Raw genomic sequence first — 16,728 nt, 5'->3', positions numbered from 1 at the left:
TGTTTTAATTCTGAATTATTCCTGCATTCTTTCCTGTTGCTCTGGTATCAGCAAAAAAAAACCTTATGAAAATCATTGTTTGAGAATTGATTGATTTATTATTACCAACTAACATTCATGATGTTCTTGTACATTCACCAATGCTTCATCTTTACTAACTTGTATTAACTCAAGCTTATATTGTCTATATAACGTAGAAAAGCGGGCGAATAACGATTATTTGTTCTACTGATTAATACATTTTTGGTTTGAATTACTTAATCCCTGTAGAAAGGTGTGCCTTTAACCTCATTCCTTTATGAGCATCTTCCAGTAAAACTTTTTCCCCGGTTTTATTAAGCATAATTCAGGAAAAAATATAGATGATGAAATACAAAGTTTATTTGGTTTCAAAAACATTCGAATCTCTGTTAATTTAATTCTTTAAAGAACACATTAAAATAAAGGCTCAACAAAAAGTATCGCGTGGCTTTATTATATTAATTCATTCATTCTCTTGTTGGCTCCAAAAATAATCTCTAATTATTTTACGATTTGAGCAGTTTCTAAATACAAGATTTTGAAGCACCTGTTACCCCACTAACCCATTTTCCAAAAACCTAAAATTCTGCAAACTATTGCATTAATGCATAAACAAACATAACCTGAAAATTATAGCCCACTTGAAGAACAACAACACAAAACGGAGAAAATTGGATTGTCTCACGAATCTTTATAGCGGCGCGTTTTTTGAATATATCAAATGAAAGCTCTTGAGTTGCACTACAAAACGTATTATTTGGATTTTTATCCTAGATCTGAATATCTCATCATGTATTCTAGATAGCAACTTCCAATAACACTCATTTTGTTCCTTTATAGAGTAGAAAAACATACCAATTTTCATGAAAATCGATTCAGTTTACACAAAGTTATAACAATTTTACGTTTTTAGCCGTTTTTGGACATCAATTTTTGACGTGCTTTTTTACCCCACTTACTCCTTTTCAAAAAATCAGATATTATGCAAAATATTGTACTATTATATAGATGAACAAACCCTGAAAGTTTCGGTCCGATCGGAGAACCTCGATACAACCTCCCTTGTAAAGGTGGTTGCGGTTCTCGCGACTGGCTCTTAATCAGGCTACTGTTTGATGTGTCAAGGGATTCGTCTTCAACTTCCTGCAGTTCAGTAACAACACCAATTTCAATTGTAAATCAATATTTATTACTCATATTCATCTAGGTTTTTTGTTTATTTATAGCTGATTTCTGTTCTGTTTGTTTTCCCATTTTTCGTCACTTATGTACACCACTGAATTGATTTAGTTTATAATATCGCGCGAATCATACACAATACAAAAATATAATATTTGCGTAGACAGAAAATTGTTTCTTTTTTTTCTTACTGCTTCTTTCTTAGCGCTGGTTGATTGTTTTCCAATCAAAGAGAGAGAGAAAGTGAGAGAAAACAAAAAACAAACTGAGTAAACTAACAATTTACCGCGGCGGCGCGCTACCACTGATGGTGCCGCAGCGGTTGCTCATTTTTTAAATAGGAACTTCGATCCGTTCTGAACTCTACTATAGCCTACACTATCGATAGTGAATAATCAGTAATCAATGTAATTGTTCTGTGTCTTGTTGTATGTGTGTACGTGTGAGTTTACTATTTTTTCCTCTTTACGGATGTCTCGCTACTATTGGCTGGAAGACTGGGGGAGCTTCAAGTGCTGAGGAGCGTAACACCTCTCCGCTCACGTTTGTCCGTGTTGTAGGGTTCTGATGGCTTCTATTGTTTTTTTGTTGTTGTAGTTTTATTTTACTTTACCAGGATTGATGTGAGAAAAGTGAAGAGAAGCAAGGGTCTGCAGTGATTACCAAGCCTCTCTCAGTTACCTTAGATTTCGTATGTCTTTTTTTTAACAATTTTGCGAACATTAGAGTACTCTTTCCTTAAAGAAATACTAGTAGGGTTGTTCAGTGTCTTTGGATATATGATTAAGTCTTACTTTAAATTTCGTTTTTTTTTTACAGAATGTGATTTTTTTTTGATCACCTATTTATCTCCGGAAAAAGATAGGAGTGTTATATTTCACTACACATTGGTTTGTTTCGTTCGTCTAAATGTGATTTTGCTTACTGCTTGATTTTACATTTCTCATCTAAAGTAGTACAATAGTGTTTTTTTAGTATACATCTTCGTTACCTAACTTTTGTTGATTTTCTTTTCGTTTGAATGTATGTGATGTGCATGTGCTTGTAAATGTTAGTGGGTGAACATGCCAAAGTAAATCGAGAAAAAAACGTGCTTCGTGATTGAACTAAATCTTTCGTTAAAACTAAAACTACTAACTTCCTATTCAGCACAATGTTGTCCGAAGAAGAACACCGGTATGCAAATTGCACAAAAGTTCGATCAGGTCGTGTTGGGTTGAGGGAATGTTGAAAATACTACCACAGGGCAAAGGGAGAAAATAGCTACAACAAATGTTTTACATTTAGTTTACGGTCACAGATTACAATTTATGTACACAGTTTCTGTTCGTGGAAAGTCGATTTCGTTGCCTGAAGTTGAAGCAAGAAACGATGGTCGTTTGAAAGTTTCGTAGACAACGGTGGAATGAAAGGAGAAAACTTTCAAAAGAGCACTCGCGTGTCTTCATCTTAGGCAAGGAAGTTCGTCTTTCCTCGTGAGAGGGGGGGCGGGAAATCAGAAATTATCATAATGCTTAAAGCTTCTTTTGGAATGATATTTTGCTTCTTTTTGCGCTGTTTATTTCACACACGACACGACGATCAGGACGACGACGCCAACAACGTGTACGACACCTATTAGGTTATTAATTTAATTAAAGTTTATCTCTTCCGACGTCGCTTGATTTGCTTGCTTGCTGCTAGTTTTACGGAACACATTGATGTTTTTGAAGGAAAAATAAATTAAGAATGTATTGCGTGGAGTGTCGGGTCTATGGGCTCAGGTGAAGTAAGGGTTCAACTTCTCAGAAGTTGACTCTCCGGGAATTGTCATTTGATATGTGCTCGGAGAGCAAACAGGGACTGTGTGGGAGATCAAGGGACGGAAGTCGTCTCTGCGTGCCACTGGATTCACATCAGAAACGGGGGGCAGCCACCGGGAGGTTCGTCATCGAAGGACAGTACCGGCCCGCTGGAACCGATCCCGTTTCTTAGTCATTCTTGTTTGATCACCGGTCCGGCGGAGTGATTGCTACCGGTGGCTAGGGCCAGATAGTGAGGATTTGCTAGACTTCCACCGGCGGCTGAACCGACCGGCGTAGAAGTCGACGACGAGCCGGACATCGCGGGCAGCTGGAACATTTCGCTACTACCGGATGAGTGGGTCGGACTTTCCATTCCGTTCGGGGGATTTATCCGCTTCTCCTTTTGGCGCCGATTGCAGAACCATACTCGCACGACTTCCTTCTCCATGCAGAGGTTATCGGCGAGGTTGGTGATCTCCTCGCTGGTCGGTTTGCTGTTGACGAGGAAGGCCTTCTCCAGTGCCACCCGGACGGATGTTTCGATCGAGGTGCGCTTCTTGCGTCGCCGGCCGACAATCTCCGGGGTGGTGGTCGTGTTGGTCAGTGTGCTTGGACTGAACATTCGCCTAGAACGGAAAAGCAGAGAATTGTTGACTTGTGTGCTGAACGCAGAACAAAAAAATAATACTTACCCGCCCGGGTTGGAGATACTGCTGTCAGCATCCTCGAGCCACTTCTGGAGTAGTGGTTTCAGCTTGCACATGTTCTTGAAGCTTAGGTTGAGCGCCTCGAAGCGGGAGATCGTCGTCTGGGAGAAATCATTGCCGTACAGTTTGCCCATCGCCAGCCCGACGTCGCCCTGGGTGAAACCGAGCTTTATTCGACGCTGCTTGAAGGTTTTCGCGAATTGCTCTAGCTCTTCCAGGTCTGTGGTTTCCTCGGGTGAAGGTTCCAGGGCACGTGGAGCGGCCACGTGATGTTTCTGCATCTGCGGTGTGGACAGTGTGCCTGAACCAGGCGTCGAAGGAGTCAGAATACCGCCCACATTGAGCTGGTTGCTATTCGGAGGCGTGGTCTGGCTTGATCCGAGTAGACTGGTGTGCGACGAAGAATGATGATGATGGTGTAGGCCGGGACTACCGGCGGGGCTATGCAAGGGCGAGCTGCCGGACAGGTTAGTTGGAGTTGGAGTGGAGCTCGTTTTCAACTGCTGTTGCTTTTGTTGAAGAGCCTGCAGCTGGGCGACCGCCTGTTGGACCTGCGGGAATAAAGTCAAAGGACTTGTGTTTAGCAACGGTTACTTCGGCGAATATTCTATTAGAAAAGAGAAGCTCCAACCTGCAGCGATCGGGATCCGTCGTGCGATAGTATAAGGTTAGTAGTAGAAGTGTTAGTAGAACTGGTAGTGATAGCGGGAGGTTGCGAGTTGTTAGTGTTTACACTAGTAACGACACATGAGTTGTTAGCAATGGACGGTGACGGAAGGGGGAAGCTTGAATTTAACTACAGTCGCAAGTGGCCATAAAACGAGAAAGAGAAAAAGGGGAGGAAAAAGAACGTTCGATTGGTGCGGTTGTCAGTCACGATCGCAATTAGCACACAAATATATTCCAAGTTAGCCTTACCTGATTTTGCATCAGAAATTGAGCAGCCGCGTGGGCTGTAGCCTGGGCGGCGGCGTTTCCAGTTCCTCCGGCAGTGTTCTGAGCCTGCAGGAGCATGTAGTTTTGCAGTTGCTGCTGAAACGAGGCCTGCTGTGCCTGTAATGCTTGCTGGAGCACATTCAGCTCCTGGCTGGACAACCCCCCGAGAGTTCCCAGTCCCAGTTGGTTTTGCAGGTACAGAGATCCAAGCGGGAGTTGATTTTGAAGGGCCGCCAAAGCAACGCCGATACTGTTGCTGCTGGGCCCAACGCTGCCAGGTGTTTGCGGCTGCGTCGGGGAAGGAGTTCTCCGTGAGGCGTCAGTAATCTGTGAAGGAGTTTGAGGTTTAGTTTACAACGAAATCATTGAGAGATTGAGTCTGCTTACCAGGTTTAGAGGAGTAACGCGTTCTGATCGTTCCGTCGGAAGCGGGCTGATAGCTTGCTCGCGATCACTCCCATCGTCTCGATCACTGTAGACATCATCTAGATAAATAGGAGAAGAAAATAAATCTGTTAGAAACAACTTTCTTCGACATTATTGAAAAAAGGGGTGCGTCACATTAGCCACGTGCTGTGCTTTTCTTTTCGTCGCTTGTCAATGACCTAGTTAAGAAAATCTCCGCGGAACAAAAGATGAAGAAATTCTCCTGTGTGACTTTCTTCCGACAGTCGAGAAGTCAAATGTGAGAACATAAAACCATTCTTCCGCCCAGAGGTGCATTCACCCATTTTTTCCCGTTTTAAAATGAAGGGTTGCAATGTTCTAAAGTAACGATTTGCGCCACTTGGGAAGGGAACAAAAAATAAGCTCAACAATACCGTAGGGGAAAACAAACGAACGACCGGTTTTAAAATCAAAACATGCATTTAACCAATCAAACGCGGATTTCGATGTCGTGGCGGTCGTTTGTGTGTGCGTGCGTGTGTTGTACGCGAGGGACCCAATTTGCGTCGACAGATCGCAGCAGGCGTAACGAATTCGAACGAATTTGTTTAACGACACGGCCGAGGGTTGATGCAATTTTCGTCTGTGCAGCAGTGCGCGCCTCGTGCGCTTTTTTACCCTTCTCTACGCGAGTAGGGGTTTGCTGCTCGAGATGAGAGTTAAAAAAAACCCTTCTCGACTCGAGTGAGCGCTCTGGTATGAAGAATGACGGCTGTTCGTCCGGATGGCTATGATGATGATGATGGTGACGTCGTCGCCGGTCTCGATTGGGGTGAATTGCAAGCTGGTGCTGAAATTGCGACTGTAACAGAAATTTGTGTCTTGGACCTAGGGCAATGTTTTTCTTTTTCTGCAATACGACTTTGGAGTTTGGTCATGTATGTAAGTAGCCGGAATGAAGTTTTTTTCTCCTTTGAAAGTGTTTATTAAATTTACCAAATTATTACTTTAGCTGGTATGGTCAAAATTATCTCCCACTCTAATCTATGGTCGATCCGTAAAACAATTCGTGCTACAGTCAGCAGCCGAATACAAATCAAAGCAAGCGCTGGGAATGTCTGTCATTTTCTTCGCGTGTATTTCCGGAACAATTTGCAAACTGCCTCAGTTTCATTTGCATTTCAGATTCGCAATAGTTAGTGATAAAGGTGACATCACTAATGAAATTAAATTGCTGGAAAAAGAGTAGTCACAGTTAAATTAATGTTAAATAATGTAGCAGTGTCGGACAGCAGAGAGCTTGCAGGTATGTGGATATGATGTTTATATTATTAATATTATATTTTCTATGAAAAATGAATTTTGAGATATTGGGAGAGAACTTCAAGATATCTCTATTCCAGTTATAGAAAATAATATCATATATATTCTAAATTATTTAAAGCAAAGCAAAGCCTTGGTGCTACATTCCGATTCTGAACTTGACCCTCTGTTTATTTATTCGGGGCTAGCACTACGATCCTACTAACACTAATTTTGCGGTTGAAAATCTAGTTTGCAAGAAACAGTCACAAAATATTCAATGGAAATTAAGTTATGAATACCTGGCTCATTTTCGAAAGATTTTAAGGTTTGTCCCTTTGGCTAACGCATAATCGCAACTTTCAATACATATTCCAAAATGAGCATATATGGTCTCATAGTTTTTGACTAACTCTTTATATTTTTGATTTGTGAAAACTGTTCAAGCTAAAGTAATTCTGAGCAGTTGTCGTTTATGGTGGTAAATTTTACATGAATTTGTCGTTCACATAAAATCATACCAATGTTTTTCCGATGTGCCTCATATTTTGTACTGTAAATAAAATTTAGGTTTTCAACTCGCAACTAGCTTTTATTTAAAACATTGTTCATATTCATATTTCAGTTCATTCATAGTGCATGATGTTCCGCAACATTTTTTCTTTTGTGACAAATGTTATTTGCACTGTCCTCACACTACTCTCTTCAATGACATTACTGATGAGATGAAGTTTAACTATCGTAAAGCTAATTTTGCTGCACTTGGTAACGCCATCGCGAACCTCCACTGGTCCCAAATTTTAGGAAGCGATATCGACAAATCCGTTGAAATCTACACTGCCCAGCTTTCACAATTTTTACGCCAAAACGTTCCTCTGCCCCGCTTTAGGAGGAATCCACCTTGGTCAAATGGTCAACTTCACGAACTGAACACGACCAGCTGCTTTAAGAATTTATACCAACTCTCGCAACCTTTTGGAGAAGCGGGAGTACAACATTGTTAGCAACAACTCGGATTTTGAATGCGAGCAGATCTACAGCAGATATGTCCAATCCCAAATGGTTTTGGAACTTTATGAATGGAAAATGTAAAAACGTAAAACGAACAGACGCTCGTCAACTGTTTTCTGGGTTAGAGCCTTCTTGTTTACCGTTGAAGAGGTTCGCACAGCAATTCGTAATCTAAAATCGTCTGTTACAGCTTGGTCTGATGGCATACCATCAATTGTATTGAAGCGCTGAGTCTAGTGCGACTTCACTGACCTTGAAACGTCACTCGTCGTCGAAATTTCCGGGGATGTGGAAACAATCATGTATGTTCCATATTCACGAAGGGATCCAGACTTTTTGAGATTCTACAGTAAATTTTTTTTTACACGGTTTTATTTTACACGGTTCTTTTTTACAACGTTTTTCTAAATAACGCGGTTTTTTTACGACGTTTATCCAATAACACGGTTTTTTTTGCACGGTTCGTAAAATCGTGTAAAGAAGAACTTTACTGTAGTTGAAGATGTTCTATTTACTTTATCAGATCATATAATTCATCTGCTCAACATGTTTTTTTCAAAGGAAGATCAATTGACACTAACCTTGTTGACTTCTCTTCGCTCTGCATCAAGGCTACGGAGAACGGAAATCAAAAGGACACAATCTATACGGAGGCTACCTTCGATAGCGTTGATCATAAATTGATACTAGCTAAAAGTGCGCTCAATTGGGCGCCTGTCTTCATTTTGTTGGGTGGTTTGAATCCTATTTAGTCAACTGTAAGTTGAACATAAAACTTGAATCGACTCTCTCCCACAGCTTTACAAACAGTTTCGGAGTGCTTCAGGGAAGCAACTTGGGACCTTTACTGACCTTGGTGTTTGATTATATAGAAAGTTTCGTTTCTTCGTGATCTTTACTGCCTGCAATTAGAAACCACTCAATCATTTAGATCTCCTACACAAACTGTTGGACCATTAGAATCGAAGCAATTCAATCGCTTGGAGTAACCCAACAGACTTGCCACCCTAAGAAGATCCATGCAATGTCTACTTGATATGGAAACTCACCAGTGTCGGCGGAACTCAGCGCTGTTTGCCGTCAAATTGCTACTTGCTAACATTGACTCTCCCAACCTTCTGGAGCAAATCAACCTAAATGTACCGGTAATATTCTTAAGATCTAGGGATCGTTTACGACTCACTTTAGGCGAACTTTTCACGAGAAATACGAACTTGTCTTCGCGGTTCGTGAAAAAGTAAAAAAAATTTACTAATTATTCGATTCTCAATTATTTATTATATTATTATTCCCAAACTTGTGAAACTTTTAAAAACCCTTGAAAACTTCTGAACTCTTCCGCTTGAAATGTATAATACAATCTATAAATGTATTAATCGAATGTATTGATAAGTAATTAAAAAAAAACCCATCCATGCTCCAAATATATTATTCAAGTAACACACGTTGTTATAGAATAGTTAACGTTACCTATTCCATGACATTCCTATCACCAGAAAAGCGCAATAATTGAAGGCTACTAGAACAAGTACCGATGCTATATGTAGTATCACAAAACTGCACGAAAATAAGCTATCTTGAGTATTAAAACGGCAATGCGCAAATCTGTTGCTATGACAACTATTGACCAGCGCAGCGCACGCGCATATGTTCTATGCGCAGTGCAACTAGATCAACAATCGTTTTTATCAGTGGCAGTTTTAATTAAGTATAAATTGCTGATAAAAAATGATATTTAACTTTTCAAAATGAGTTGTTTGTTTCGCTTTAATATTAGAATTGTTTTCGCATAGTTTCAGCGTTATCTGGACATAAATTCTAACAAAACTAGAAAACGTTGTTAGATATACGATAACTAAAATTGCAGTGGTATTGGTTACACTGCAAGCGTTTTGTTTATCTTCTTATGTCGCATTTTGACTCGCTTCGAATAAATAAACCCGCTTCAAATAATTGAAATATTTTTTTGATAAGGTAATTTTACGTTGGCTGCTGAATACTACGACCTTTGCCCTAAGGAAAAGCCTTTACAGGTACGTAGTGTTGTCATTAGATGGTGTAATGTCTTACGAAAAGAAATAGTGATGATATTGTTTTCGTTGAACTCAAACATCTCCAACACCAGAAAAAACGAGCTTGTTTTCGAGATGTGGTTGTATAACTGATGAAAAACAACTTCAAACATAGTATAACAACACAAGTTTTGCGCTTGTAGTACACTTATATGAAAACTTTTATTGTAACTTATTTTCTAACATTTTTTGTGTTACTTCAGTAGGGTGCCAATCATTTTACAAGTTTTACTAAAGATTTTTCCATTTTTGCAAAATTTTACAAAAATGCCTTACCTTACCAAACAGTCCCAAGTCGTGGTGTGGCCTTTGCTGTACGTAAGAGTCGTCTCCATTCCACTCGGTCCATGCCTGCAGTTCGCCAGCTCTGCAGTCTGCGTAGGGTCCGCAGATCGTCTTCCACCTGATCGATCCACCTAGCCCGCTGTGCACCTCTCCGTCTCCCCCAGCTCACCGCAACCTGCCTATCTTAGCGGTGTGGACGATAGATGGCTTCCCAAGCAGCTCCTGCAGTTCATGGTTCATTCGCCTTCTCCACACTCCGTTTTCCATCTGCAGTCCACCGAAGATGGTACGCAACACATTCCGCTCGAAGACCGCAAGGGCGCGTTGGTCCTCCACAAGCATAGTCCATGTCTCATGCCCGTAGAGAACTACCGGTCTGATCAGCGTCTTGTAGATGGTTAACTTTGTGCGGCGACGAATTCTACTCGATCGGAGCGTCCTCCGGAGACCAAAGTATGCACGATTTCCTGCCATAATGCGCCGTTGAATTTCTCTGCTGGTATCGTTGTCGGCAGTTACCAGTGAGCCCAGATACACGAACTCATCAACCACCTCGATTTCATCACCACCAATTTGAACTCGAGGTGGGAGGTTAGCACTGTCCTCTCGTGAACCCCTCCCTTTCATGTACTTCGTCTTCGATGCATTGATGACCAGTCCAATCCGTTTAGCTTCAGCCTTTAGTCCGATGTATGTATCCGCCATCTTCACAAAGGTCCTAGCCACAATGTCAATATCGTCGGCGAAACCAAACAGTTGAACCGACTTTTGGAATATCGTGCCACTCGTGTTAATCCCCGCTCTCCTAATGGCACCTTCCAGGGCAATGTTAAACAGTAGGCACGAGAGACCATCACCTTGTCTTAGACCTCTTCGGGTTTCGATGGGGCTCGAGAGTGCCACCGAAACTCGAACTACGCACATCACTCGATCCATCGTCGCTTTGACCAACCGCGTCAGTTTGTCCGGAAATCCGTAGTCGTGCATAATTTGCCATAGCTTGTCCCGATCGATTGTGTCGTACGCCGATTTAAAATCGATGAACAAATGATGTGTGGGCACGTTATATTCGCGGCATTTCTGCGAACCTGCCGAACCGCGAATATCTGATCCGTGGTGGCGCGGGCACCCATAAATCCCGCCTGGTAGTGCCCCACGAACTGCTTCGCAAATGGTGATAGTCGACGGCAAAGTATTTGGGAGAGTACCTTTTAGGCGGCGTTCAACAGTGTGATTGCCCGGTAATTGCAGCACTCCAGTTTGTCGCCGTTTTTGTAGATTTTGTTGACACACAATACCCTCCATCCACTCCTCCGGTACTCGTTCTTCCTCCCAAACCTTGACAATGACCCAGTGCACGGCTCTAGCCAGTGTTTCTCCACCGTATTTCAAAAGCTCGCTGGGAAGTTAGTCCACTCCAGCAGCTTTATTGTTTTTCAGCCGACCAATCTCCTCCTCCACCTCCAGAAGATGTCTTCTGCTCGTGCACCAAGATCAATTGCCATACCGTCCTCGCGCTCTACTGTATCGCCGTTTAGATGCTCGTCGAAGTGCTGCCTCCACCTTTCGATTACCTCACACTCGTCTGTTAGGAGGTTGCCGTCCAAGCTCCTGCACATATCGGCTTGCTTTGTGCCTTTGCGGGAGCTGTTCAGCTTTTCGTAGAACTTCCGAGTGTCGTTAGCTTGGTACAGCTCTTCCATCGCTACGCGGTCTCGGTCCTCGAGCTGGCGCTTCTTCCTTCGGAGGACTGAGTTTTGGCTGTTCCGTGCCTGTCGGTATCGTTCCACGTTCGCTCTCGTACGGTGTTGCAGCATTCTCGCCCGTGCTGCATTCTTCTCCTCGACTAAACGTTTGCATTCGCCGTCAAACCAGTCATTTCTATGATTCGGGGCCCTTGTACCTAGTAGCGCTACTGCAGTGTTACCTATGGCATCTCGGATGCTTTTTCAGCCATCTTCAAGGGTAGCTGCGTCAAGCTGCTCTTCCAAAAATGCCTATTACTTCTTTTTAAAGCAAAATGACTAACATACTTTTTATGGTAATTAGACATTAGTATAGTCTTTCAAAATCTACAACAGAAATTCATTTTGAATGTGTTTTACAAACATAATGAAAATAAGAAAAGAAGATAAAGTCTCCCCAGTACCCCCAAATGTTACTCAACTTGATATTATTTGATGTTATTCCAGCCATGCGTCTGTCGTTGCTTCGCATTTCCATTTTTTACTCTTTTTTCTTCATATTTGCTTCATTTTTGTATTTTGTTTTCATATTTTCTACAAATTTTGGATCTACTCTGTGACATTGTTATGTTATATTGGTCGTTTTGCGCCTTTTCTATCACTATGCATAATGGTATTAGGTGCGTTACTAAGTGTTCGTTATTTGTCAATAGATGTTACCAGCTGTAAATACTGGTCGAGTTTGACATATCGAAACCGTAATGAGTCAAGCTAAAACATGTGGTAAACAACCCGCTTTGTCACGTTAGTTATTCTATTGTGGCCAGAGACAAGAAGTTTGCGGGTTCAAGTTCGGTCAGGACGCAGTATCTATTTCCAAGTCTGTATCATATTTTTCAGTTTGCTTATTTTTCGCTTCCAGCTGAACACGCTTTCTTAATAAACTAGTAAATGACACTTTTAGTTGTGTGAAAATATCTGATTTTGTGCAGAATAATCGTCATTTGCAGGAAGTGTTACTTTTCTCATTTCATTCAACAAAAACGGCGGCTAAAGCGCATCGAGAGTTAAAAAAAGTTCACAGAAATACTGCTGGACAAAGTGTCGTAATTGGTTCCGTCGCTCCAAAGAGGGTAATTTCGATGTTGACAGTTGTCCGTGAGAAGGAAGGCCAAAAATCATCGGAGACGGTTAATTGAAGGAACAGCTTGCTTTGGTATTATGAGTTAGCCGTCAAGCCATTTTCAAGCGATTGCATGTCATGGTAATGAATCAGAAATAAGGAATTTGGGTTCTTTATAGTTTGAAGCCAAGGGTGCGTCGTTTTTTCGCCAACTGCTTCAGCGGCAAAAAAAGACTGGTTTCCTTCATCGCATCATGACATGTAATGAAAAATGGATTTTTTTATAACTACCCAAAGAAAAGAAAGTCGATTATGCTACTACGACATTGGCTTGACAGGATTGCACGCTGCAAAGATTTCAATTGATTCGATTAAGCCGAGCACTGCGTGAAAAACAGTCTCAATACAAGCAGCGGCACGAAAAAGTGGTTCTACTGTATGACAACGCTCGGTCCATACTGCCAAAGTCGTTAAAATTTACATAGAGACGTTGAAGTCGGAAGTGCTAGTCTCCCTATCGGGACTCTCGAGAAATTCAAATACTTTGAATAGTATTAGCGTTTTTAGGGATCCGTAATTTGAATGATGCATAGGCTGTTTTTTTAAAATATAGTTGCATTTTAGTTAAAAAAAACAGCGCAAACTTAGTTTCTATTTTTTTTATATAATATAGCGAATATTTATTTCATGTGAGTTCTAGTTTTCATTTTTGAATAGTATTTTATAATGTAATTTTTATGTAAACCCCTTTTATGTCATTCATTTGAACTAAATTGTCATCATTTTGATGATATTCCATGTGTTTATGAGAACTATTCTTCAATATTCTTTATTATTTCCCTCAATTGCTTCGACATTCTTGTACTGCTCTCTTGCAATCTGCAAGTTTTAAAGTATGATACGCCACGTTGTCAAGTTCACGTGACATTTTTATGTCCTTTAAAAATCATTTTTATTTTTAATTAATTGACATTTGGCTGTCATTCTTATCATTTCCATGCCAGACCCATTTCATTTCTTTTTATGGCTTTTTATGGTCTCTTTTCGTACAATGAATAAGTTTTAATTTTTTTACGAACGCTTAGTAAAATGTGCCCATATAATTCACAATTTAAAAAATCGTTTTATGAATAAATTACTGACAGAAATAAGAAATGGGATAATAAAAGTTTGGCACAACAATGCTTCAAGCGAGTGGAAAAGCAAACCCTTAACAAAAGCCGCTTCTATTTGAATTACGTACTAAAAAACTGATTCGATTCTAATTAGATCAGCATTAAAAATGCGTAATACGCATTCATCGGTAAGATTCATTGTAAATCGATTACCAGGAAAAAACAGAAGTCAAAATGCGTTCATTCGAAAGTCCGAACAGGAAACACACCTGATAAACGAAAAATGGCCAGTCTCATTTTGCTCAATTCAATTCGTCTCCAAGGCGGTAGTTAATAACATCCTCCAGCTTTCCACCAAAAGCTGAACCCGCCTGAACGGTGGCCCTTCCAGAAAAGGGTCGCTATTAAACGATGTTTAATGATCAATTGTCCCCGTCGAATTGCCTTCATTTGAATTTTCATTTCATTTTTTATAGTGGTTTTATCACGAGCGCAACCGAAGGTAGCGGTTGAGAAGGACGACGACGATCGTCTCTTCGGGGCGTCATTTTCGTAAAGCCTGTAAAATAAACGATTTGCGCTCCGGTAGACCTGTCGCCAACCCTCTCGGCTAGGTGTGGTGGTTGTCTAGCGTTTGATTTGGTTTTAATTTACTCTGTGCAAGCGTAAAATTGAAATAATTTCAAGGTGAGGTGAATTCATCACCTTTATCTAACAACCTGTAGGCTAGCAATTCACGGTTGCTTGATAATGATAGCTTCTACGAAGCCTTCGAGCTTTTTGTGTGAGTAAAAAAATAGCAGTAAATCATTGCAAAAGCCACATAGAATATTAACGAATGTTTCCAATTATCGTATATCTAATGTCGGCAAAGAAGCGTTGGATATGATAAACGTTTTTTAGGCCACTTACTGAAAAACTTAATCACAAGCGAATCTTGAATTCTATTTTATTTCTTCCCAGGAAAACAAATCAAACAATTTGAACGAATCACCAATCAGCATAGAGCCGGTATTTCTTATGGTCCCAACCCGAACGGAATGAACTCTACACACAGTCTTTCCCGGGCTTATAAAGGTCTGTGGTTTTCTGAGGCAAATTCCGGTTCGCATTGTACGATCCATCCTTAGAAGTGATCCGGTGCTATAAAGTTGGCTTCATTAAAATTCTTCCCATGGCTGAACCCTCGAAGAACAAACTCCCTATCCCAGCAGCGGATGGACCACGGGAGACCTACCGAGAAAACCCGCAGGATTTCCACGATTTCGCTAATTTGTGCGCGCATCTCATTTTTTTCTCCTTTCCTGGTCTCTGTATCTAAGAAAGCGCACAAGTTTTTATTCACAAATCGTGATTTCCATTTCAATTAAACCGTTTTATTGCTATTAAATTACAAACTGTGCATCGCAGCAACCCGCCCGGGGCTAACCAGTAACCGGGCTGGAGAGCGCCACCGAATCAAAATGGTAGGCGCTCGCTCAGCATCCAGAGCGACGTCAGTCGCCGGGACAAGAACCCCGCCACCGCGCAGTTACATCATCGCCGCCGCCGTCGTATCGCATTTCAACCGAGGCCACACCACGCTTTAAATTTTTAACATGGAAAACACGAAATCTCGCTGCATACGCACACATTCATTTCATCCGTCTTTCTCGCTCCCTCTCTCGCACTCGCGCAGTAGTCCGCGGACGACGCGCGTGATTGGCTGCTGCTCGAGATGTGATCGAAATAGCGTGCGGTGCGGAGAAGAAACGCCAAACCACATCAAATTCAAATTGGCCCGCGCCGTTTTGGATGAGAATCGTAAAAAAACAACTCCCTTAATTTATGCGCGGTGTCTGATTGTGTTCTCCCCCTCCCCCATTTCTCCTTCCATTTCTTTCGACCGCGAATGCATCTAATTATCTTTTATCCTCTGACTAGCGCTTGGTCCACGGTGGCGGGAGGCTGGACAAAAATGAAGAACATTGATGTTCGAGCTTCTGATATGTAGAACAATATTTTAATTTTTTTTATGATCATTTAATGATAATTGAATTTCGAAGAACATGTTGGGTTACGAAAAAACATATCTTATTCAATTCAAACAAATTCGAAAAATATCATCTTGTTTAATTGTAGCTTTCAAGTTGAACACTAGTAGTTCTTTGTAGGAGTCAAACAATCACTAGCTATTTTGAATGTAGATGTAGAACATAAGATTATTGAATGCACTCTAGTGGGAGTACATTTTGGATTTTGTCCGACTTATGTTCGAAAAGCCATCACCATCACCGTTCTTTCCGCGAGAGGTCAGCAGAGAAGAACAAGAACGCGCTGTAACGAAGCGAAGATTACACTAATAAATGAAGCCCAGCACCTTCGCCATCGTCAACATCATCATCATCATTGAATCAAGTAGGTTTGGCGGTGGGACTTTCCATAAAAAAGGGGTTGATTTAAATATTTAAACAGGGTTGCTTCGATGCGAGTGCGCCCGGAAAAGAAGGGTTGCCGTGCTAGATACAAACAAAGGGAATATTCAAATACACTCTTGATGCAGCCGGAGAACCCCTTTCACCACCGGAATAAATGCATATTTAATCAAATCGGGGGTCGGTAGCGGAAAACCTTTTCCAGCTTTTTTTTCCTCTCGCTCTTTTCGATGATGTCAGTTGCAGGTTTATGGGCAGGATGAATAGTATTACACATAATGAAGAGGTAACAAAAAACGACATTACCTTGCGGTTTCGAGTGCAGGAAACAATAACAACGGTACGGGTGAGTGGAGCGAACAAAAAGGTGTGACATGTAGTAAATTAACTCTTAAACGGCGATTAAGCTATCTCACCCAGATCAGCGAGCGATAATGATGTTGATCGTCTCGAATTGGACAATAAATTGACACACTTTACAGTTGAAAGAGGGACGGTTGTAATGCGATACGGATCACTGGGACGGCGGCTGGCGGCTGGGACAGAGCGAGGCGATGGGTTAAAGTGCGGTGTGATGATATGGGAAAGGAAGGGGTTTCCGGAGGCATCCGGCTTTATCGCAAGGACACAGCGATAATTGTGTACACTTGTTGATACTTTTGTTTGCTTATTATACAGCGGGGCTCTGGAATGCGTGAAGCAAATTG

The 16,728-nt window shown here is 41.4% G+C and overlaps 1 protein-coding gene across 3 annotated transcripts in view; it reads right to left on the bottom strand.

The window, feature by feature from the left end:
* Positions 1-1,187: 1,187 nt before the first annotated feature.
* The window catches only part of LOC129726446 (transcription factor mef2A-like), a 246,107-nt gene continuing 230,566 nt past the window's right edge, over positions 1,188-16,728 (bottom strand). For 2 of the 3 annotated variants that reach the window (XM_055683145.1, XM_055683143.1), the window contains exons 5-9: positions 5,015-5,112; positions 4,610-4,954; positions 4,323-4,487; positions 3,677-4,242; positions 1,188-3,610 (exon numbers count right to left, since the gene is read on the bottom strand). In XM_055683145.1, coding sequence (XP_055539120.1) covers positions 3,175-3,610; positions 3,677-4,242; positions 4,323-4,487; positions 4,610-4,954; positions 5,015-5,112 — 1,610 coding nt within the window. In that variant the 3' untranslated portion in view covers positions 1,188-3,174. The remainder of the gene's footprint in view (positions 3,611-3,676; positions 4,243-4,322; positions 4,488-4,609; positions 4,955-5,014; positions 5,113-16,728) is intronic. The other variant, XM_055683144.1, reaches the window with a different exon arrangement.

The sequence above is a fragment of the Wyeomyia smithii genome, chromosome 3 (genome assembly GCF_029784165.1).
Source record: "Wyeomyia smithii strain HCP4-BCI-WySm-NY-G18 chromosome 3, ASM2978416v1, whole genome shotgun sequence".
NCBI lineage: Eukaryota > Metazoa > Arthropoda > Insecta > Diptera > Culicidae > Wyeomyia > Wyeomyia smithii.
The sequence above is the reverse complement of the archived record's forward strand: the minus strand, read 5'-3'. Positions and strand labels throughout refer to the sequence as shown.